The following is a 25,600-nucleotide window of genomic DNA, read 5'->3' as shown; positions in this document are numbered from 1 at the left end:
AGCACTTCTTATAATACAGCATTGTGCCATAATCACATACAAGACACTACCTCTTTCCTGAGTAATACCACATTTTTTCCTCTATATGAAAACCTTTAATATCTTTCTCTGTGGAAGCTATATAAAGTCTCAGTTGTTTTTATGGACCACAAAACTCTTTACAATCTGATTTCTAATTAGTTCTTCAGATAGATGTAGATACAATTATTCAAAAGTACCTTAGTTCATCAAATGTTCTGGCACACAGTTGATGGTCACTACGACCCTGTGTATACCTTAAAATAGCTAGCACTCTTACCCACCAAATGCACAATGGATGATACCCTGGTTGACAACTTGACTGATGTAGAATCATCTAGGAAACAGACCTCTAGGCATGCTTCTGATGGAGTTTCTAGACTGATTCACTGAGATGGAGCGCCCCCACTCTACAGGGGAACACCACTCCACAGACTAGAGTTACAGAATGAATAAGAAGGAGAAAACAAGCAGGGTACTGGCATTCATCTCTCTTTGCTTTCTGACTGTGGGTCAATGTGACCACTGCCTTATGCTCCTGCCACCATGCCTTCCTTCCCTGCCATGCAAGATTGTACTCTCAAACTGTGAGCCAAAAAGTCCTTCCTTCCTTCCTTCCTTCCTTCCTTCCTTCCTTCCTTCCTTCCTTCCTTCCCTCCCTCCCTCCTTCCTTCCCTCCCTCCTTCCTTCCCTGCCATGCTAGACTGTACTCTCAAACTGTGAGCCAAAGGAATCCTTCCTTCCTTCCTCTTTCCTCCCTCCTTCTTTCCTTCCTTCCTTCTCTTCTTTGCTTCCTTCTATTGATTTTACAGGTATATAATTAAACAATGAGAAAAGTAACTAATAAACACCATAAATTCTTGGAAGAAAGGATCTCTGTCTTATTTATTGGTGTATCCCCAAGATTCACCACAGGATCTACAATACTCTAGAACCTTAATAGTTGTTGAAATGTGTAATGTGCTTATTAAGAACCATTAGTTTATGCCGGGCGTTGGTGGTGCACGCCTTTAATCCCAGCACTCGGGAGGCAGAGGCAGGCGGATCTCTGTGAGTTCGAGGCCAGGCTGGACTGACAGCCTCCAAAACAGAGAAACCCTGTCTCGTAAAACCAAAAAAAAAAAAAAAAAAAAAAAAAAAAAAAGAACCATTAGTTTATTAATCCTGACAACAGGCAAGCTCAGATCATAGAATATATGAATGACATTCAGAAAAAAAGTAAGCTTCATTCCACCAGGAGGAAAACAAGAAAGTATTAGCAAACCACTGACACATGTCACCAGGTTTACATTTTAGGAAGATAGTGAATAAATTAGAGTAAGGAAATCGGTATCGAAAGCAATTACAAAAGTCAAGTCAAAAGAGGCCATACACATGCCTGGCAGTGCTGGGGCATGTCTTTAATCCCAGCACTGGAGAGGCAGAGGCAGACAGATCTCTGTAAGTTCAAGGCCAGCCTGGTCTAACAAGGTGAGTCCCAGGACAGCCAGGGCTGTTAGACAGAGAAATGGTCTTGGGGAAAAAAAAAAAGGAGGGCATACACAAAATATCAGTGGGAATAATGAAGGCAAAATTAATGCCAAAAATATTTACTCAAAAATATTCAATACAATAATAGAATCCTGGCTAGTGGCTGAACATAAGTGATCAGTTAATCAACTTACCCGTAATGATTCCATATAGGATTTATGACAATCTATGTGTAACGTGTGTCCACAAGTTTGTACATAAACACCTCCTTCCCAGCCAATTGATACTGCCAAAAGGCAAGAGCTCTTCAAAGAGACAAAAGGACAAAAGAAAAGTAACTTTAAAGAATTATTAACACTAAAAATAATTATGAACATACTTTGAAATACATCCAAGAAATACATCCAACCAAACCTGCCTTTTTTCATGCATAGCGTAATACATATAAATTAATATATGACTAGACAATTCTAAAGCAAGATATTTAAAACTAGAAATCTGTAAGTTTTAGTTTCCAAATATCTATGCTCATAATAAAAGAGAACAAATAACATAGATAATACTTTTTCTATCCCACAACATATAGGCTCTCAATATTATAGCTCAGGGGCTGGGAGAACGGCTCAGTATGCAAAATGTCTTCTATAAAAGCAGAAGGACTTGAGTTCAGACTCAGTACCCAGGTCAAAGGTAGGTACATCAGTACACATCTTACCTACACTGGGGAGATAGGTATAGGCAGATAGATCTCAGAAGCTCAAGGGAAGAGCTTCAGGTTCAATGAGAAACTGTCTCAACAGAAGGTAGAGAGTGACTGAAGAAGGCACCCAGCATTAACCTATAGACTGCATGTGCATATACACACATTCATATAAAAAAATAGGGTTGGGATGAACTACACTGTTGCTGATCATTTATATGTCTTATGTGATCATTTTATATGGTATTAACCTCTTAATTTCTGACATCAACAGTTTCTTTTATGGAATGCAGACCTCCCTCTAATTTACATAATGTCGATCTCTCTTAAGTTCCCTTCCCCTGCTTTTTTTTTTTTTTTGGTTTTTTGAGACAGGGTTTCTCTATAGCTTTGGAGGCTGTCCTGGAACTCACTTTGTAGACCAGGCTGGCCTCAAACTCACAGAGATCCGCCTGCCTCTGCCTCCCGAGTGCTGGGATTAAAGGCGTGCGCCACCAACACCCGGCTTCCCATGCTTTTCTTAAACTTCCTTTGTTTACCAGCCCCTTCATTGTTTGTACTCCTCAGAGAATACTAGTCTCTTGTCACTGAAACTGTGCTGCCTATGGAATTAGTTCATAATTTCATCTATCCTATGATCCTGGGTGCCTCGCTGGAGGGAGGGAGGGAGGGAGGGAGGGAGGGAGGGAAGGAGGGAGGGAGGGAGGGAGGGAGGACAAAGATATATACAGATAGGTAGGACTTTATACATTTTTTTCCTAAGCCAGAAATCAGAAATTTCTAGTTTAGTTAACATAAACACTATGTTAATATAAAATCACTATGTCAAAACTCAATCATCCTCCCAATGAATCTTTCTCTTACTCTTGGCTTTAAACTCCACAAGTACTTACTGTCAAAATAAAAAGAGTCATTCTTTATCAACCCTATTTACCTACATGCCACATATTAGCTCCTAACCTCTATCACATATTACAAACAAGCCAACGACTTCAAATTCAATGCTCCCTCGCTTTCTCCTTTTCCCCTCTCTCATTTTTATCATATCAGAATTTGGGACTAATTCTGGATTCAACCTGTAGGATTTGTAGTAATAAAACAGGCAGAGTCATGTGAGGCACAAGGGACACCATGAGTGACAGTTACATGATCAAACATTTGACAGTTATCGTAACAGTTTCTACATGCTTAAAAATAGTGTAAATATTTAGATTTTTATGTTGGGAGGAAATTTACATACATATCATAACACAAGGTGACCTAAATGTTCTTTAAATCCAAGGATACAGTAGTAAATCAAAATTCTTCATGAGAACATAAGAATTGAAAATACTGCACAGGAGCTGGCAAGCTGGCTCAGCATGTAAAAGCATTTGCCATGCATGTGTGAGGACCAGAGTTCAATCCCCACAGTGGAAAGGAGACAACTGACTCCCCCAAAGTTCGACCTCCTCACAAATGAAGGTATGTACATGACCCCACACACACACATTTAAAAAATGAAATGACAAGACTGCACAGCATAAAATGCCTTCCTAGATAAAGGTGTGCAGAAACACAAACCAAACACTCACAGCAGGTAAGCAAGGTTCTACTGTTATAGATCAGAAAAAAAATAGGAGGCCTACTCATCTCTGCTTATATTTTGGAGAGCCTTAAAATAGAAACAGATTTGAGAGCTAGAGCATTCAGAGTCAGTGAGTAGTCAGTTAATAAGCACACTGAACAGGACAGTATCATAAAAATGGGAGCAACACCTTTAATCCCAGCACTGGGGAGGCAAAAGCAGGAGGATCTGAGGAAGATCTCTGTGAGTTCAAGGCCAGCCTGGTCTATGGAGTGAGTTCCAGGACAGCCTCCAAAGCTTCAGAGAAACCCTGTCTCAAAAACTAAAACCTTATAGTAATAAGAGGTAGTACTTTGAGACAGGGTCTCCTACAGCCCAGTCTGCTCTTGTGTCATTCACTATGTGATCCAGGAGAACCTTAAACTCTTGATATTCATGCCTCCACCTTCAAAGTGCTAGAATTACAGGTATGCCACTAGCCCCTGGCCAGCAGTTAGCTTAAAAACTAAAGATAGTAGTAATGCTTATGTAACAAGGTCTTATTTGAGTTTGCTAGAGTCAAAAGCACAGGAAAACTGTCATGAGAAAATATTTTAGAGATTCCAACTATATGTCCATTTGTTGCTGTGTGAAGTGCTTACAACTGTGTCTTCATAAAGTCAGTACTTGTGAAAACCCCATCCAGTAAATAGTCCTGTCTGTTTTTATAAGACAAAAATAAAACACTATTAAGGTCATTAAGTTGTAAGCAAAAGAGGCCAAGTCCAAGGCTCAGGTTCCCTGCTTCCACCGTGTCACATTTGCCATGTATTTCTACAGTGGACATATGCGCTATTTTACATAACTGAATTTCTGTACGTAAATTCTGTAACATACACAGCTTAATTCTATGATCTGTATCAATGCCAATTAAGTTATTCTTCTGTCCATTCAGTCTGTTCTACTCAAAGTTCCTGTCCTCTACGTTAAAGTCATTTGGTAAAAAATCAAGAAAGGGCCGGGCGGTGGTGGCGCACGCCTTTAATCCCAGCACGCGGGAGGCAGCAGCAGGCGGATCTCTGTGAGATTGAGGCCAGCCTGGTCTACAGAGCGAGTTCCAGGACAGCCTCCAAAACAATACAGAGAAACCCTGTCTCAACCCCCCCCCCCAAAAAAAGAAAGAAAGAAATCCAGGAAGCATCTATACCCCATAGGCCAGGGACTAACTAACCTTGAGGGGGATATAAAACCTATATGGCGCTGATCTTCAAAGGCACATAGTTCAGGGGACATACCATAAGTACACAAAAACCATGCTATCAGAAGAAAAATCTAATAGTCATTAATACAGGAACACAATAGTCAGGTCAGTTCAGAGCCTTTTATTTAAAAACAAACAAAACCCTTTATCTTGAAATGTATTATTTTGGCTTAGAAAGAGATACCCAATCAATCTTCTTTTATTAGATCTCTTTTCCTCATAATTATCACACTGTGTTATATTTTGATTGAATTCTAAAAAAAGCTTTCAAGATTGGGATATGGCTCAGATCTCCAGAACCAGGTACAACAGCCACATGCGTGCCTGGAGCCTGCAGAAGTCAGACGACCGTGTCAGGTCTTCCAGCACTGGGATATATAGTGGTGAGCTGCCATGTGATCTGGCAGTTAAACCTGGGTCCTTCTCTGAGCTGTCTCTCCAGTCCTCAAGTAAGTATTTTCAAAGAAAATTCTGTTGGCAAGATTATGTTAATATCTTTCTTGGGTGCAACTTTTGGAATATTTATTTTTATTTATGTATGTGTATCTATGAATGTATATGTGACACATGTGTACAGATAGTCACGGAGGTCAGAAGAAGGTTTTGGATTTTTGGAGTTGGAATCAGAGGCCACCTGATTATGTGTGCTGGGAACTAAGTTCAAGTCCAGCAAGCACTCATCCATCTTCCTAGCACCCTGCTTTGCATTTTATTTGAATCACTTTAAATTAAACGCATAAAGGTGAATACCAAAGCCAAATAGAACCTTTCTTTTTTGGCATGTATGGTGCATGGTGTTTGTATCTAGCTAGCCATCTTGCCTGAAGGGTCTTGTCTCTTCACAGCAATAGAAAAATAACTAAGACACTCATACACATAAAATCTGTAAAAAGGCATTCTTTAGGGGAGAAGGGAAGAATAGACTCCAAAGTTGTCCTCTGACCTCTATAAACACATCATGGACCACATGCCCCACCACATACACACATCACGTGTGCTCTCATACACACTAATAATACAGATATTAATCAAACATATAAGCATAATACATTAAAAAATAACCATAAATTCATTTTGGAAACTCTGAAAATAGAGCCATTACCCTCCATTAGCTTATCCAAATTGCATTATAAGGCCTAATATGAGATGTCTTAATTAGGCATGCTAAATATTATAAAGTTCACTTCACATTTACATTGATTTAGCCCAAAAAGTTACAGTAGAAAACACCATTTGAACCCTTAACGGATAAGGAAATTAAGGTTTAGTATGTTTGGCCACATGTACATAGCTCAGAAAAGGCAAGATCAGAACAAAAGCTATTTTTTTCTGGACTAGATTCATTCTGATACATATAATGCCTCCCTGGCTAGAACAGTAAGTTCCTCCTGAAGCCATCAGAAACCTCACTTCCATGGACTGCGGAAACAAACTGCTTGGACTCATCTCATCCCCTCATCAGTTATTGTTGACTCTAAAAAACTAATGTGTCTTGTGCCTGTGCTACTGACATCACACGTCTCAATCAACAGATTCAAAGGCAAGAAAGATCTATTTGGAAAGCAAGCAATACAATAATCTACAGTTAACTAAAAATAATCCTTTAAACTATTATATGTTTATGTAATTCAGAATTTATTAGGCTCAATCTAAAAAGGAAGGAGATCTTATTTGATAATCTCCTTAAAAGAAAAAAATCAAAATCAACACAGCTTTTTTCTCTTAGTGCTGGAGATGGAAGCCATAGCAGAGAGGTGTTCTAGTGATCTTAAAAGGAAGTTAACAATGCTGCTGCTGTTAAGTTGGGACACTACTGAGTGCTAGAGCTTACAGTTGCAAAGAGGCTGAAAAATAACCAACCAAGTTTATAGGAAGTGAGAGAACAGTCTCTGTTACATTTTAAAAGTAACACAAGGTAGTTCTATTACGCATCTTTACAAAAATTAAAAGGTGGTAAAAACCTACATAAAATATTCACATACTATGTAAATATTTTAAGAGTTAATACTTATTATATCCTTACAGTAAATTATGTAGACGTCACAATAAACAACATTTAAAACGCACATCACACTTACTGCTTGATTATTGCTTTTGGTTTGGTTTGGTTTTTGGAGACAGGATTTTTCTGTGTGGCCCCGGCTTTCTTGGAACTCATTCTGCAGACCAGGTTGACCTTGATCTCAGAGATCCGCCTGCCTCTGCCTCCTGAGTGCTGGGATTAAAGGTGTGCGCCACCACTGCCCAGCTGCATGGTATTTTTATTAACAGACTTCTATTATGTTGTTGCCCACACATTAATTATTGTTATTATTTTTCTAATGAACTTCATGATTTGAAGTCAGAATGCCATTTTAATAGAAGAAAATAACATAAAATAAAATTCTGCAGGCATATCATTATCAATATTGCCATTAAAATTACTATACAAGAGATGGCTCAGCTATTAGAACTGCTGCTTTTATAGAGGATCCAGATTTAGTTCCCAGCACCCACATGGTATCTCACAAACACCCAGATCTGATACCCTCTTATGACCTCCAAAGGCACACACACAGTGCATTTACATACATGTAGACTAAACAGACAGACACATAAAATATAGAGATAGATAGATAGATAGATAGATAGATAGATAGATAGATAGATAGATAGATAGACAGACAGACAGACAGACGATAGACAGACACACACACACCATTCAAAGGCTAGGGATATAGAACTTTTGCTTAACATGGGTAAGACCATTAAAGACAAAAAAGTTGAAATTGTTTGATAATAAAAATACTTACATCTTTAAAGTAACGCTGCAATAAAGAAAGTCTCACATCATGAACTGCTGCACATGTGTCCCAAGGGTAAATCTGTTCCTCCTCAGTGATTGGTAACTTTTTTGGCTCAGCATTGTCCCGGCACTGACCTAAAACTAAATAACAACACAGACAAAAGTTCATTAAATAACACAAAGACCTAAACAACAACCCAGGTTATTCACTACAACCAACAATAGATGCCAAATTTTTGAAATACTTTAAATGTCAAAAATTAAAATTCTATTTAAGTATCAATCAATGTTAAAACTCTCTTATTAAAATATTCTAAAGACCTTAACTTAAAAACAAAAATTTAAAGAAGACACCAGGAAATGGAAAGATCTCCCATGCTCTTGGATAGATAGGATCAATGTAGTAAAAATGGTAATCCTGCCAAAAGCAATCTACAGACTCAATGCAATCCCCATCAAAATCTCAGCACAATTCTTCCCAGACCTTGAAAGAACAATTCTCAACTTTATATGGAAAAACAAAAGACCCAGGATAGCCAAGACAACCCTGCTCAACAAAGCAACATCTGAAGGCATCACCATCCCTGACTCAAGCTCTATTATATAACTATAGTCCTGAAAACAGCTTGTTATTGGCACAAAAATAGACAGGTAGACCAATGGAATCGAATTGAACACCCTGAGATTAACCCACAAACCTACAAACACCTGATTTTCGACAAAGAAGCTAAAGTTATACAATGGAAAAAAGAAAACATCTTCAACAAATGCTGCTGGCATAACTAGATATTGACACGTAGAAGACTGCAAATAGATCCATGTCTATTGCCATGCACAAAACTAAGTCCAAATGGATCAAAGACCTCAACATAAATCCAGCCACACTGAATCTGTTAGAAGAAAAAGTGGAAGGTACCCTTGAACAAGGGACAAGGGAGGAGGGATAGGAGAGGGAGCTGGGATTGACATGTGAAGCATGCATGTTTCTAATTTAAATAAAAACATATATTGAGGAAAAAATTTAAAAAAAGAGAGAGAGTGGATGCCAAGCCTGGTGACGCACACCTTTAATCCCAGCACTCGGGAGGCAGAGGCAGGCGGATCTCTGTGAGTTCGAGGCCAACCTGGTCTACAGAGCTAATTCCAGGACAGCTTCAAAAACAATACAGAGAAACCCTGCCTCAAAAAAAAAGAATAGTGTTTTATTTGTCTAGTTTGTAAATAAAGGCCCAAATATGACAGGATTTACTATTAAAATAATATCGTGATGGGATGGCACATTCCTTTAATCTCAGCACTTGAGAGGTAGAGGCAGGAGGATCCTGGAGCTACAAAGTGAGACCCTGACACAATAAATAAAAATGAAATATGATTATCAATGCATGATGGATGATTTCCTAAGTCTGCCCCCCCCACACACACACACAAAGAAACAATGATTTTCCCATGCGGACCTACCTCGTTTTTAAACACACTATTAAAAGGAAGCAGAGCTGCTTTGAGAAAGCAATGAGCCCAAGGCTGGAGAGAGCCTGAATTACATGTGACAAAGAGAAGTGTTCCATCACTGAGGGGATACCCTGTAAGGACCTAGGGAAGTTTGGACAGGCCAAATTTAGCATCAGAAAGAATGGTGCCAGTGTCAGATGTGACGTCCACAGACTCAGGCAAGAAACACCCAGTAAAAGGCAACAAACAAGCCAATGGGGGAAATCTCAACGCATCACCTTCTGGGTTACCTGCCACCAAGTGATAGGCACCACCTAGGATGGAACACTCTGACATGGAATCCTCCTAAAGTGATGCCATCAGAAGGAACATGCTGTGTAATATCCTTCTCCAAAATGTTTACTCTGAACCTCACAGTAAGAAAACAATCACACAAATCCACATGTCCAGTCTATGGAACAGATGACCTGGAGAAACGCTCTGAGAGACTGCTCTAAATTAAAGGAAAGCCACACAAACGACCACTAAAGAGAAGAAACATATATTATAAAGATACTACTGCTTCCTACCACAAAGAAATGAGGGTAGTTGAAGTAAAAGGTATATCAGTTAGCTGTACATACTCACTCTACAATATATACATGTACCAAAATATCACAATTATTACTCAGATGAACAAACAAACAAAAAAAAACCAAAATTCAGATACCTGGAAGAATTTGAATATAGAAATAATATATAATACTAATATGAAATTTACTGAGCATGATAGAAGTACTGTTATTATATAAGAGAATGCCCCTTCTGGAAAAGGATGTTTACACTCACATGCCTACACATGCATGTGTTTTCTGAGGGCATAAAGTATCAAATGGGCTAGCATGGGAACAACTAACAGCAGGTAAGAGGTATTTAATTTTCTGGAGACACAAAACACCACAAAAAATTCTGGAAGACAGACATAAATATGACAAAAAGAGAGAGAAAATGCTACCATTTTGTAAGTATAAAACATCAAAAAACAAAAGAAAGACTACATAGACAAGAATATCACATAGTGCATACATTTTCAAAACACTACCAAACCAGTTTATGAATGCTTGTTTTTAATGTATCATTGAAATAAGAATGGTATTTTTTAAATTCATTTTCATGGGAAGAGCTGTTTATGAGGATTTGGAAATAAAAGAATCTAAAGGATTCTCACAGTGAAACACACAAAGTACAATCCTCTTAATACACTCCCAAATTCATTTGCTAGAATTCTGATGAAGGCTTTTGCATCTATACTTGGTAATACAGTCTAGTACTTATGGACCTAAGGAATACTAACCTCACATGGTATTTTTGAAAATGTTCCTTCCTCTGTATTTTTTGGACAAGTTTCAGATAGCTTGGTATTGATTCTTTCAATATTCAACAGAAATCACTGTCCTGTACTTTGCTGACATGGGTTTTGATCTTCCTGCCTCCATACCTCCTGAGTGCGGAGATCATAGGCATGCACCATCACCTCCCCGTTATACCTCCAACTCCAAGTTCTGTGCACGTAAGCATGCATTTTGCCAACTGAGCTGCAGCCTTTCACTTTCAACCTACTTGTATCTTTAAGTCTAAAGTGAATCTCTTTTTTTTTAATGATTTATTTTATTTTTATTTATTTTATTTTTATTTATTATTTATTTTATTTATTGGTGTTTTGTCTGCATGCATGTCCGGGTAAGGATGTCAGATCCCCTGGAACTGGGTTATTGACAGTTATAAGCTACCATGTGGGTACTGGGAATTCAACCCGGTCCAGTGGAAAAGCAGACAGTGTTCTTAACCACCGAGCCATCACCCCAGCCCTAAAGTAAATTTCTTATCCATAGTATATAGTATCCTCACATTTTAAAACATGTCAATCTCCACCTTCTAAGTAAAAAATAAAACACTGTACTTCAAGTGATACTGACAAAGAACTTGATTCTGAAATTACGCTGTTTTCTATTTGTTCCTTAATTCATCTATTATTGCTCTCTTTTGTAACTAAATTTTACAGTGTGGGATTTTGAGTCCCTTTCCATTTCTTTTAATATGAATGTATTATTATTATTATTTTGCTGAGAAGGATGATTTTTGTGGTTACGTAGAGGATAGATTAACATCTTCACTTTGTAATAGTGAATTTTGAATTAATATTTTTACTTAGTTTTGATAACATATAAACCTCTTTCCCATTCCATCCTCCATCTTTGCCTCTGTGTGTGTGTGTGTGTGTGTGTGTGTGTGTGTGTGTGTGTGTGTGTGTGTGTGTGTGTGTGTGAAAATGCCTGCACTTTTTTGTAAGAATACACTAACACTTGGTTTAAAGTCTAGATATGCAGTTCTTTTCAGATCAATTTCTTCATATATCCTGTTATAGTAGGACTAAATTCATCAAGACTAGACTGTCTAAGAACTATTACTATTTCAAAAACACCTGAGAATGCGAAGAAAGAAAGAATAACGTTCAGACAAATTCTTCAAAGCTTTGAAGTAATTTAAAAGACAGATTGGTAAACAGCAATCCGCATGCTATGTCAAGAACTACATCTGCATGCTATTTGGGAACCCAAGAAACCAAAGCAAAACTGGAAGGACATGCATATGTAATTAGAATATTTAAATAAACAACAATGATTAACTTAAGGGTTTATAGATTTTAGAACAGTTTAACAAGAAAATACACTCTAATATTAGCTCTCATTTAATACATACTTATCTGTTACAGATGGCATTATCTAAAATGTTTCTATAAAAAAATTTCTCTACATTCACCTGATGATGCTTGTAACAGTACAACCAGTCCTGTAGGTCTGTCTTCAGAGGAAGGACCACTCTGTCCACAGATGACACAGTCATACACAGCCTCAGAAACCTGTGGTTCTGCTGTGGCTATTTCCATAGGAATATCGTTTTCAGGAGAATCTGGAAGGCAAAACTATAACTCTTAGAAGAAAAGTTTCTTTTCAATAAATGCCCCCAAAAGGTTACACTTCAAAATACTTTCTAAGGTAGATACTAACAAACTTGTATCATAACACAACTAGTAAGAACCTTATTCAAGTAAAATGTTAGCTCTAAGAAAGGCCAAACTGTGAAGTTGATAAAAACAACTTTGAGTAATATATAACTCAATGTTTTGATGTTGTACCAATTACAGATAAAAACTTGATACCAAAAACCAGAAACAAAAACATCTATGTAAGGGGCTAGAGAGATGGGCTCAGTGATTAACAGCACTGGCTGTTCTTCCAGAGGTCCTGAGTTCAATTCCCAGCATCCATGTGATGGCTCACAACCATCTGTAATGGGATCTGATGCCCTCTTCTGGCCTGCAGATATACATGCAAATAAAGCATTCATATACATATATTAAAATCTTTTTTAAAAACTGTGTAAGAGAAAATTTTAATTATTACATTTTAAAGAACAAATAGATCATTTGCCTTAATTTACTTTGAGGTTCTTTTTTTTTTTTTTTTTTTTTTTGGTTTTTCGAGACAGGGTTTCTCTGTGGCTTTTGGAGGCTGTCCTGGAACTCGCTCTGTAGACCAGGCTGGCCTCGACTCACAGAGATCCACCTGCCTCTGCCTCCCGAGTGCTGGGATTAAAGGCGTGCGCCACCAACACCCAGCCTACTTTGAGGTTCTAAAGAGACGAAATTTACAAGATGATAACTCTTTGAAAATTGGTATTAGTAAATACTAGGGGACAATATAGGGTAAACTGCTTCCTAATTCTCTACTTTGGTAATATCTCTCAAGTAATAGTGATTAATGTTTATATAAGGAAATAATTGTATATTCCCACATTATGTATTAATAAACAGGATACAGAAAATAACAGTGGTCTATAATATATCATTAACAAGAAATAAAGAAACACTAGCAGACACAGAAAAATAAGCATTAGGTATTTTCTCACATATGCAGAAAATAATAAAAGATGGTAATCTGAAAGTAGAACTATATTATAGAAAATGTTAAAGGAGAAGGCGAAGGGAAAGCATAAATATATGTTTAAAAGACTATTCATAGCTCTACCATTATATAGAAAAAAGGTACACATGATTTTTAGAAATACTCATGTGATAGCACAAAAAAAACCCCACCCAAAAGTGTTTTAAAGCAATCATTATAAGGATGTTAGGCTAACTTCAGAGCAGAGCATCAAAATAACAATCACTTACTGACAGACTTACTTATAAGGGGCAGACTTACAGAGAACAGAGAGGGCTCTTAACTACTGCCTTTGTTCTACAACAAAAATGGCTAAAATGAAGACCTGATCCAAAGTAGACAAGATGGTTCAGTGGCTAAGAAGGGCATTTGCCCCCACGCCTGACAACCCGAGCTCCATCCCCAGAACCCACATGGTAGAAGTAGAGAATGACTCCACACAGTTGTGCTCTGACCTCCACATATACTGTGTTACGGCCTCACCTGTACCCGTGTGCACACACCATAATTAAACAATTATTCTGATCACTCCATTACTCTACTGTTTAAATAAGGACTGCAAATTATCTGTACTATTTAGAGCTACTGAAAGTTTAAACCAGTTATCCCCATATATATAGTAACTAATTGTGAGAGTTTTAAGCTAGAATTTTGACTTACCAACATCCATTGCAGTTTCCATGAAGCTTTTCTGTCGTGAAGCAAACTCTGCAAGCAATTTCTGCTGCCTTTCTCTAGCCTTTTGTCGCCTAAAGAGAAATGAAATTATAAGTACATGGTGTGTTCAACACTAATCTACTGCCTTTCAGAAATATATGATGTATGAATGGCGATATGATTAAGAACAACCTGATTCCTACACTACATACTAAATATCATGTAAGATTTTGAATGTCCCTGAAACAATTCTATCCTTTCCAAAAGACATCAAACCCACTGTTTGCATAAGTAAAAATAATGGTAGTATCTAGAGTATGAAACAATGAGGTAGATAGAAAATTCTAAAAGTTCTACCAGGGAACTTTGACGGCTGATAAACACTTTCAGCAAAGTGGCTGCATACAAGATTAACTTTAAAAAAAAAATAGTTCTCCTATATAAATAGACTGAGAAAGAAATCAGGGAAACAACACCTTTCACAATAGCCTCAAATAATATAAAATATCTTGGTGTAACTCCAATCAAGGCAAATAAAGCAAATAAAGACTTGTATGTCAAGAACTTCAAATCTTTGAAGAAAGAAACTGGAGACAATAGAAGATGGAGAGATCGCCCATGCTCATGGATCAGTAGGATTAACACAGTAAAAATGACTATCCTACCAAAAGCAATCTACAGATTCAATGCAATTCCCATCAAAATTCCAACACAATTCTTTATAAACCTTGAAAGAACAATTCTCAACTTCATATGGAAAGACAAAAAAAAAAACAGAATAACTAAAACAATCCTGGACAATAAAAAAATTGCAGGATGCCCCACCATTCCTGATTTCAAGTTGTACTACAGAACTACAGTAATAAAAACTGCATAGTATTGGCATTAAAAACAGACATGCTGAAGAATGGAATTGAAGTGAAGACCCAGACATAAATTTACATACCTATCAACACCTGAGTTTTGATAAAGAAGTCAGAAATAGACACCGGAAAAAAGATAGCATCTTCAACAAGTGATGCTGGTCAAACTGGACATCTGCATGCATATAGGAGAATGCAAATAAATCCATATTTATCACTGCATAAAACTCAAGTCCAAGTGTATCAAAGACCTCAAAAGAAAACCACATATGCTGAACTTGACAGAAGAGAAAGTTGGAAGTAGCTTTGAATGCACTGGCATAGTAAATGACTCTCTGAGCAGTACACCAACAGTGAAGGCACGAAGATCAACAACTAATAAATGGGATCTCAAGAAACGAAACTGAAAAGATTCTGTAAGGCAAAGGACATCATCAATTGGACAAAATGGCAGCATACAAAATAGAAAAAGTTTTTTTACCAACTCCACATCTGATAAAGAACTAATATCCAAAATAGATGAAGAACTCAAGAAATTAGGTATCCAAAAAACAAGTAACTCAATTAAAAAGAAGAGTACAGAACTAAATAGAATTCTCAATTAGAAGAAACTCAAATGGATGAGAAACACTTAATGAAATGTTCAACATCCTCAGCCATCAGGGAAAGGCAAATCAAAACAACTCTAAGATCCCATCTTACACCTGTCAGAATGGCTAGGATCAATCAAACAAGTGACAGCTCATGCTGGAGAGGATGTGGAGCAAGGGAACAGCCACTATGGAAATCAATAATATAGTCCCTCAGAAAGTTGGCAATCAATCTACCTCAAGGCCAAGCTATACCACTTGGGCATATACCCAATCATTTCTCAACCAAAGAACAGATAATGAGAATGTGGTACATCATGAAATTTGCAGGCAAGTGGATGGAACTAGAAAAAAAATCATCCTGAGTGAGGTAATTTGAACCACAAAGATAAATACAGTACATACTCTCTTATAAGTGGATATTACCCTAATTAAATGATAACCAAGCTATAATTCACAGATCCAGAGAGGTTATATATAAAGAGGATGAGTCTGGGGGGAGACACAGGGATCTACCTGGGATAGAGAAATAGAATGGATTTTATGGGTGCACTGGGGGTGGGTGGGGATGGGAGCAGGAAGTGAAGAACAGGTGATGGGGGAGATGGGGTAGGAGGAGGAAGTGCAGGGAGAGACAGCTGGAATTGGAGAGAGGGGGCCTTGGGGGTAGTGTGGAAACAATGCAGTGGAAAATTCCTTGACTCTATGAAGATAATCCTAGTGACTCCTAGTTCTGGGGGATGTGGAGCCTCAACTGGCCATCTCAAGGCTTCCCGTGATGGGACTAGGGTGCAGTCAAATGAGTTGTTGGCCAAGAGGGTCCCATGGAAATCCCCGAACCCAGGCTGTTGCTAGAACAAAAGGCTGCACTCTGCAGACTGACAGCAAGGGAGTGGGGGGGTTACACCCACACAACACACTGGACATGGAGAAACTGAGCTGGTGCCTACATGGAGCCCCCACCCATATGTTCTAGTCTCTTTGGTGCAGGAAGGGACTCTGCAGGCTACCGAAAGAGAAACATGGACACCAACCAACCCACAAAACCTCTGACTTACAATCTGTCCTGCCTGCAAAATATGCCAGAGCAATGATGGCACAGATATGTGGGTGTAACCAATCAATGTCTGGTTTGACCTAAGGCCCACTCCATGAGCAGGAACCCACACCCAACACTGCTTAAGCAATCAAGAACCAGAGACTAAGCAGTCCAGAAACGTAGGGTAAAACCAAACACCAGTGGTCTTTAAAAATCAAAAATCAATAAAATGATTCCTAATGATATTCTGGATCAGTGCCTCATCCAGTCATCAGAGAGGCTTCTTTCAGCAACAGGTGGGAACAGATGCAGAGACCCACTTCCACATATTATGTGAATAGAGGGTCTAAATTGGAGGTTTCCATTAAATCCCTCCCTTCAGAACTCAGGGGATCCCATTGAAGAGGAAACCAAAATGTCCTAAGAGCCAGAGTGAATGGAGAACACTAGGAGAACAAGGCCTTATGAATCAACTAAGCAAAGCATATATGAACTCACAGAGACTGAAGCACAGGGCCTACCTGGTTCTGTACTAGGTCCTCTGTGTTTATATTATAGTATTACCGTAGCACTTTCATGAGACTCCTGACTGTGAGAACAAATGGGTCTCTGACTTTTGTGCCTGCTCTTGGGCCTCTTTTCTTCCTGTTGGTTGCCATGACCAACTTTGATATAACAGTTTTGACTTTGTCTTATATTTTGTCACATTTGGTTGTTATCTCTTAGAACCTGTTCTTTTCTAACAAGAGACAGTAAAGGAGTGGTTCTTCAAGGAAAAAAACAAGGAGAAAGAATTAGGAATAGTAGAGGGAGGGTAAACTATAATCAGGATATACTATATGAGAAAAGAATCTATTTTCAATAAAAGAGAAAGAAAGGGAGAGACAGAGAGGGAGAGACAGAGAGAAACGAGAGAGAGAGACAGAGAGAGAGAGACAGAGAGAGAGAGAGAGAGAGAGAGAGAGAGAGAGAGAGAGAGAGAGAGAGAGAGAGAGAGAGAGAGAGAGAGAGAATCTGGGTTTCCAACAGTATATGTCAAAAGGCAGCAAGAGCAAAAACATCTCTGTTAGCAAGGGATAGTAAACAGGTTCTATAAAAGGCTATGATGCTTACATATAAAGTCTAAAACACAGGAATAACCAATTATTGCAGCCCTAACACTAGCTGTCTCCTAATAGCATGAGCAGAAGCCAGTGAATTTCTCAACTTCTTTTAAGGAGCATTTCTGTTTTAGATTACTTTGTGCAAAGTAAAAGAATGTAAGTCATGAAGTTAGCAAAGAATAAAAAACATTCTAAATCCAAGTATAATTGTTCCTTTGTATTAATTCATAATTCTTTTACCATATATTCTTTATCTACTTCCAGAGAATATTTTAAGACTGGCTGCAAGCAATAAGAAATTAAATAAATAAAGTAGGACTGTACAAATGAATACAAAAATAAAAGTAAACTTGTAATGACATGGACTTCCCCTGGTTATATTATAGAAACAATACTACTACCATAAAGTTGTACTTCTCCTAAGGAAAGTTAAAATAACAATTTTATCAAGGAGGAAAAGGAAGAAAAAAGGTTAAAAAGGTAAGTTGTTTATTGGTCAAGACAATTGTTTAAGTTTGTGAGAACATTAACAGAAACTGATCAAAAGCTGTGAAACAAAGCTCACAGTAACACAATATACTGCACACTTTCTTCTAATACCAATCTGCAGCTGAGCACTATGAAATCACACATTATGTTAGACTGAGATCATATGTAGTCATTTCCATGGAAGCCTAAAAGTAGTTTTCTGTTAATCTGAAATGATGCAAAGATCTAACATATGGCCCTTGAAAGATGAACTGCTCATAGCAATTTTAAGGTTCCTCAAACATGCCCCTGTCAAATCAATACAGAACACCTACAGAAAATGGACTATGGCACTTGAAAGGACTATTGGCACATTTTGCCCATAATGTTCAAAAGATTTTTATTTACTTTGTAGATAATTTAAGAACTACATAAGAAAATTTGCTTTGTTGTTTTGTATTTACATATTTTCTGCATTGTTTTTGAGCCAAATATTTAATTTGAGCCAAATATTTATTTTAAGCCAAATATTAACCCGAGTATTATCTGGGTTAATCATTCATCTCATTTATGAAACTTAATTCTCAATGACACTTACTAACTAAAAAAATAGATAAATAAACCTACCCACCCATCCCTGAACATGAAGGGAGACTCCCACTGCCAGAATTCAACAGCCTAGCACAAAAGGGTATTTTATGGTTACAGTACAAGAAATTGGTTATAGCAGAAAAACAACTTTAAAAATAATGTGCATGTTATTAAATATTTTTCACTGGCAAATAAGATATATAAAAGACTAGAATGACTCTAACAATATCAGCTTAAAATTGTAAGTAAAAGAATGAACTCAGGCTGGATATATGGCTCACCAGTTAAGAGCAGTGGCTGTTCTTCTAGAGAACCTGGGTTCAATTCCCAGCACCACACAGCAGCTCACAATTGTTCGTAACTCCAGTTCCAGGAGATCAGACACCCTCACACAGACACATGCAGGTAAAACAGCAATGCACATTAAAAAATACATAAACTCATAGTTTTGAATACATAAGGATAGGTCAAAAATAATAATGTCTTCTCACTCTCCAGCCCCTAATGCAAAAAAGGACACACATTTTTCCAGTTCTATTCACTAAGAGGAATTGAAAATAGCTATATTTCATTAGAAAAATTGCAAGATTATAGTTCCTAAATCCCATTCTCTAGTGAAAGTAACCAGAACTCCATGGGAAATTGCTAGCTTCAAGTACAAGATGTGCCTGGAAGATCTCTCTGCCTACAAAGAGGAATATGTTCAACCACTGATAAGAACTAACCAAAAGGGATAAAGATCTCAGCATTAAGGAACTCTTAGTGGCTAAACCTGGAACATTTGATCATCAGAATGAATACTGAACACATCAGGGAGATGATAACTCATAAACTAAAAGAAGAACTTCATGAATCCATGAATAATAAAAATAAATGAATAGTACCTTCAAAGGAGATAAATAGGAAATTACAGAATCTCAAATTATCACTAATGTACCAATTACAAAGGAGTAAGGTAAACAGACAGTGCACAAGTCTGGCAAACAATCCCCTAACCAACAGTCAGCTGTATACACCACTAACAAAACAAACAGAAATCAAGTGACCTGGTGGAAGCAGCAACATCTATCTCAGTGACGTTCCCGCCAGGCATCAGACAGCAAATAAATCCAATGAGCCAATTGTAGACTGGACGTTTCTTTTATGAGGAACTTTGAACAACTGTTTAAACATGGGATCTTATAACATAACCCCACTTAAATACAAGGTTAACTCCTTAATCTTGTAGTTCTGTTGTGATTATATAAGAAAGGGCCTTTACCTCTAGGAACTACACACTAAAGTATCCCAGTGTTGAGGGCAGCACACCAGCAACTTACTCTGAAACCTTCAGTAAGTTCCTGGTACTGTCCTTAAACCATGTCTACATTTAAGATTACCTTAAATAAAGGCTCATGAAAATGTACGTGTATCCTCAAAGAAGAAATGTTGTCAATAAGGGATATAAATAAAATTATTGTGTGGATGCTGAAAGCACTCCAAGAGCAATGCAAAAATGTTTTGACAGACAGTAACTTAGATCAACCCATGTGTGGTCTCTCTTATCACCACTAGGTAAACTCTGGAGCTTCAGAATGCTTCTTTCATTAACGCCACTCTACACTGCACTTCTAAGCATGTACATCTAGAGTATTTGTGACAATAAAATAATAAATACTCCAAGTAACAATATTCTCTGTACATCAAACATAAGAGAATCTGGTACAACTAAAATCAAAATGCATTTCTCAGGTGCTGCAAAGATGAGAATCCGGGTTTGGTTTCCAACCACCACGTAGCAGCTCACAACCATCTGTAATTCCTGTTTCCGGGTATCCAACACCCTCTTCTGGCCTCCAGAGGCACAGACATGGGACACCGTCTACATACACCCATGCACATAAAATAATTGAATCTTGTTTTAATGTGTTTATCAGCTTTCTGTGAAACCAGCTTTTTAAAAAATCTACATTATTCCTTTTCTAAATTAGGCACACGTGTAAATAAAGGTCATTAACAATGACAAGTTCTGGTGGATTCAGTACATTTCAGGATTATCCTGGAGGTTGAAGGACCTTTGTAGAAATAGCATCTAAGCTATGTCTTCTAGTATCATATCTATTATTAGCAATAATTTCAAAACAGTCCTAACTTTGAATCACTTCATGTTTGTCTTTTTAAAAAAGAACAACCTATTATATAAACAGGAAGAAAGTCCTCTGGTTTAAAGAGACTAGCAGAAATAAGTCATCTTATTTTCAACTTTCCACTTCTACTAGGAGATACATTAAATTTAAATGCCCTTTAAATTAGTTCTTTGTAATTCCTATTTGTGAAGTACAATACTATGAGAAAGATATAGAAATCCTTGTAATTATTATTCTACTTGGTTCCTTTGTGGGTCTTTGGTGCTTTGTTTGTGGTTTTGGTTTTGGTGTGCACACATGCACGCAGGTGTGGGTGGTACACGGGGACTTTATCATTTCCACCTTATTTCCCTGATCCAGAAGCTCACTGTCTCAGCTAGATACCCTGGGCAGTGAGCTCCAAGGGAGCCCCAGGCATGCATAGCCTTGCCCAGCTTTTTCTGCAGGTGCTAGGCACTCAGTTCTTATGCTTCCACAATAAATGCACTTAACCTACTCAGCCACTTTTCCCACCCCTAAACACATTTTTTTCTTGTATTAGAGATGAAGACCAACCACGTATGCGACTAAAATGGCTACTCAAACAGCTATCATAGGATGATCTTCTTCATAACTAGCAAATCTCATGGGACTGCCAAACTTATCTGAACTCATAATACCAAACAGTCTTGATACAGGGTTTACTTTCAGCCTCTTACATCTTCTTTAATGCCACTTGTACTAGTTAGTTTTAACTATCAACCTTACACAGTACAGAGTCACCTGAGAAGGGAGTCTTGAGTTGAGGGATTGCCCAGATCATACTGGCCTATTGCCATGTTTGTGGGGAATTGTCCAGCCCACTGTGGGTACCAATGTAGGCTTGGGATATATATATACACATATATATGAAGTCAACTAAGCAAGAACTTGTGAATGACTTGAGTGCCAGGGGATTTGATATCCTAATAACCTCTTCTGACTTCCACATGCACCAAACATACATGTGGTGCACATATATACATATATACATACATACATGCATACACATACAATACATACATACATGAATGCAGGCAAAATACACATAAAATGAATAAATCTAATTTAAATTTTAACTTTAATAAATTAGGAAACAAAGGTTGACAAAAGAAAATTTAGGAAACATTGCCATCTCTAATCACTGACAGTCATATACTAATAAACGTAAGTACCAAACTTCAAATAGTTGGATTTCTATTTCAAGAAATACTAAGGGCTAGTGAGATGCTCAGCAGGAAAAACACTTGCAACTAAGCCTGATGACCTGAGTTCAATCCCCAGGACCCACACGATGAGAAAAGAGAACAGACTTCCAAAGGTTGTCCTCTGACCTCCACATGTGCACCATGACATATGTGTTGACATGCACACATGTGTGCAGACACACAAAATAAATAAATGTTCTTTTAAAAAAGACATATTTAAAATATTTCTACTTTTATTTAAAGTTGTTAAGCCTTTTTTAACAGCGAGAGAATTCTGAGGTACTTCAGCAATAATGGTATTAGCAATGTTTCTGAAGAAGCTTCCAGCTTTCAATAGTAATTTAACATTGGGACCAGCAACACTCATCTTTTTACACTTGAAGAATTGCAAAGCACACACATAAGCACTGTCTATATTCAATTGTTCCCTTACGAAGTAAGTAGCTATGACTGAATGACTGAAAAAGAGAAAAACCCAAACCACCAGCTGTACCACACATATTTAAAACACTAAAAATGGACATACCTTTCCTCTTTGTCCAGAGTTTTCTTCTCTGCTGTGGTGACTTTCTTGGGTGGCACAGGAGGGGTCACTTTTTTGCATATCTCTTCAATGATACGTTTGTTCATTCTACTTTGCATTGCAGCTTTTAGCAAAATTCTTTCTACTGCAGTTATACCATCCCCGTGATTGTATTTAGGAATCTCTGGTTGTATTAAAACTTCCATGTCATCAAACCATGGAGGATAGTAAGAGTTTTGTTTTCCTGAGAGTTTGTGGTGAAGTTTGATCAGCAAAGACAATATGCTTTCCTTAATTTCCAAAATGGCTGTGGTTAGCTGGGGAGCTGAGCCGGGAGCTGACCATTTACTTGGCGTCCTGGGCCGAGACATCTGATGTGCTTCACTGTTGCTGCGGTTGATAATCTCCTGAAACTTCTTTCTGCGCTCTGCTACTAAACTGAAAACCTGAGCTGTACCAGAGTTCTGCCAGCAAAGATAAGAAACACAGAAAAGCCTAAGGTTACTCAATGCCAATTCCAAAATATACTGTTGGATTTTTCCAAAGGGAATGAATGCTTAAAGTTTCATCCATAGATCTCTCCAATAGATAAGCCTGTTTCCTCTGCTTCTTCCTCAAATAGATTCAAGGACAGCGGTGAGGAAAAGGAGGTCACCACAGTCACCTCTCTGTAACTACATGAGCCTGTCTTCCACAGAAAACCAATAAAGTTTGCTATAACACCACTCATCAAGAAACTACATATACTCTATTAATTTCTGAAAGCCTGCTCCAGATTTCCCACAGAAAAAAGTTCAATCTTATCTATCTACTTATTTATTTTATTTGTTTGTTTATTTGGTATTTTGAGACAGGGTCTCTCTGTGTAGCCCTGACTGTCCTGGAACTCACTCTGTAAACCAAGCTGGTCTCAAACTTAGAGATCCACCTGCCTCTGCCTCCCAACTGTTGAAATTAAAGGCATGAGCCATCTCTACCTGACTTTCTTCATTTTTTCTAAGACAATAAATCTATAGTGAAAATTAATTTCACTTTTTTTTTTTTTTTTTTACGAGACAGGGTTTCTCTGTATTATTTTGGAGGCTGTCGGTCCAGCCCGGCCTCGAACTCACAGAGATCCACCTGCCTCTGCCTCCCGAGTGCTGGGATTAATTAATTTCACTTTTAAGGAACTTCTAAGGTTTGAAAATTACAAAGACTTCAAGTTATAAAATTGAAATGTAAGATAAAAAAATAAATCGATTTGCTTCAAACTGCATATCACCGTATGTTATTTAAATAGACATTTTTTAACAAGTGTTCTTCCCAATATTTGTCTCCTAAACAGCCTTTTTGCTAAAGGAAACACATCAAGCCTCTTAGAAATCATCTTTTAATTAAGATATCAGTCAGTTTAATTGATTTCATTCATTTTCTAAAATGAGCATAAAAAGTACACTTTGTAAGTCAAATTATAGTATACAATGTCTTTTAACATTCAAGATTTTAAAAGTACTCTGTAACATTAGAAGCAAAAAAGCCTCAGATAGAGATTCCAAGTTTTTAATTAAAACCAATTACAGTGTTCAAAATAAAAACATGTTGTCAAAAGCAAGGAATATTCTAACAAATATTCTAACTTGACTACAAAAAAAATCTAACTCAGTTCTCTTTCTCTCTCCACACACATGGAAAGAAACTACCTAATTAGCTGGCATATCATCTTAATATTTTCCTCTTTAAAAACTTATTTATGTGTGGGTGCTTGGGCCACACGTGTGTCTGTGCATCGTATGCTGCCTGGTGCTTGGGACTGGAGTTACAGGCAGTTGTGAGCAGCCATGTGGGTGCTGGGAATTTAACCCAGGTACCCTGGAAGGGACACCTTGCTCTTAACTGCTGAGTCATCTGTCTAGACCCATTTCTCATTTTATTTTTAAAGATTAATTAAGCATCATGCAAAGAGCTGCTTTTCACAATGCGTTCCAAAACACAATATACAAATTCAAGTCTTCATAGACCTGTTTCATCAGTTAATTACCACAAAAGCCAAAAAGAAAAAAAAAGGAAAAAAGAAAAGAAAAGAATGTAATGGCCGTGCTGCCAGCAACATTAATTTTCATTTAGGAGATAAGTCTAGTCATTTTTTTAGATGTTAGTAAAACAATTGCCATGCTAAATGTAAGCAGATCCAAATGTGCCACTGTAACTGGTCCAGAAAACTTATAACACAATAAAAAAAATCTGCTACTAACCACTCTGCATTTTTGATCAATTTAAATTAAATATAAATAACTTTATTAAAAGCAAAAATAAAAGCATTAAATTCAAGAAATGTTTTAAATTTAATCATATGAATCGTACACATATACACACAAATACTGCAGTGGTTTTTCCCCCGTTTCCAATTAGTCAGGTTGCTAGTTAACACAAATACCATACCCATCTACCTCTCTTTGAAGAACTTTAGGCCGTCGGGAATTCTAGCAGGTTAAAGGAAAAAGACTGGTTAAGGCAACAAGACTTAGGTACATCAGGAAATAAATGACAACTTATGACTCCCGTAACCACGTTTTCTTCTGAATCACAGGTTATCTAAGCACTCTCTCTGCATAATGTAAACCTTTCCCTTCCCTCTCCCTCACTTCTACTTACTTGTAAAGAGCCCAAACCATCAGAGCTGGTGCCGGCAAGTGCGTCCCTTTTCAACTCAGGAGCAGTCTCTGGGACTCTCACTCTAACATAATTGATAAAGTGTCGCATGTTTGATACCAAGTTACATCCAGGGAACCAACTGTCATGACAGCGCTCTGGTCCACCCATTGATACCTACGGCATAAATAAACAAATAAATGAAAGAATGAATAAATGGGCACACACCAGAAGCTTGTCACTTCAAGTCTGAAATATTCAGTGACTACTTACTCATAATTGGTGCTGTCACCATAATACCAAAAATACATAAACAGTTTTCTTTAATGGTTTCATTTGAATGATAAGTCTTCCATTTCAGAAGTTCCACACGTAATATAATTCCGTAAAGAGAAGCTTCAAAAGGCCCGATTTATTTTAAGAACAAAGCCTCTTTTAGGCCAGAACATTAGCTCAGCAGATCCACTATCTGCCCAGCCTTACACCCTGAGGTGAACCCCCAGGTGCCATATAGTAGATGGAAAGACTCAATCCCTGCAAGCTGTCCTTCACCTGCACATGTGCATCAGGG

The 25,600-nt window shown here is 37.6% G+C and overlaps 1 protein-coding gene across 6 annotated transcripts in view; it reads right to left on the bottom strand.

Annotated features, from left to right (window-relative positions):
* Ubr3 (ubiquitin protein ligase E3 component n-recognin 3) overlaps positions 1–25,600 on the bottom strand; it is a 143,733-nt gene that overhangs the window by 35,029 nt on the left and 83,104 nt on the right. For 3 of the 6 annotated variants that reach the window (XM_040745531.1, XM_040745533.1, XM_040745532.1), the window contains exons 22-28: positions 25,033–25,206; positions 24,828–24,860; positions 22,402–22,862; positions 13,873–13,961; positions 12,029–12,178; positions 7,788–7,921; positions 1,683–1,793 (exon numbers count right to left, since the gene is read on the bottom strand). In XM_040745531.1, the coding sequence (XP_040601465.1) occupies positions 1,683–1,793; positions 7,788–7,921; positions 12,029–12,178; positions 13,873–13,961; positions 22,402–22,862; positions 24,828–24,860; positions 25,033–25,206 (1,152 nt within the window). The remainder of the gene's footprint in view (positions 1–1,682; positions 1,794–7,787; positions 7,922–12,028; positions 12,179–13,872; positions 13,962–22,401; positions 22,863–24,827; positions 24,861–25,032; positions 25,207–25,600) is intronic. The other 3 variants (XM_040745534.1, XM_040745535.1, XM_040745536.1) reach the window with 1 other exon arrangement.

This window comes from Mesocricetus auratus, unplaced genomic scaffold (assembly GCF_017639785.1).
Source record: "Mesocricetus auratus isolate SY011 unplaced genomic scaffold, BCM_Maur_2.0 Super-Scaffold_100004, whole genome shotgun sequence".
In the NCBI taxonomy this organism is placed as follows: Eukaryota; Metazoa; Chordata; class Mammalia; order Rodentia; family Cricetidae; genus Mesocricetus; species Mesocricetus auratus.
The sequence above is the reverse complement of the archived record's forward strand: the minus strand, read 5'-3'. Positions and strand labels throughout refer to the sequence as shown.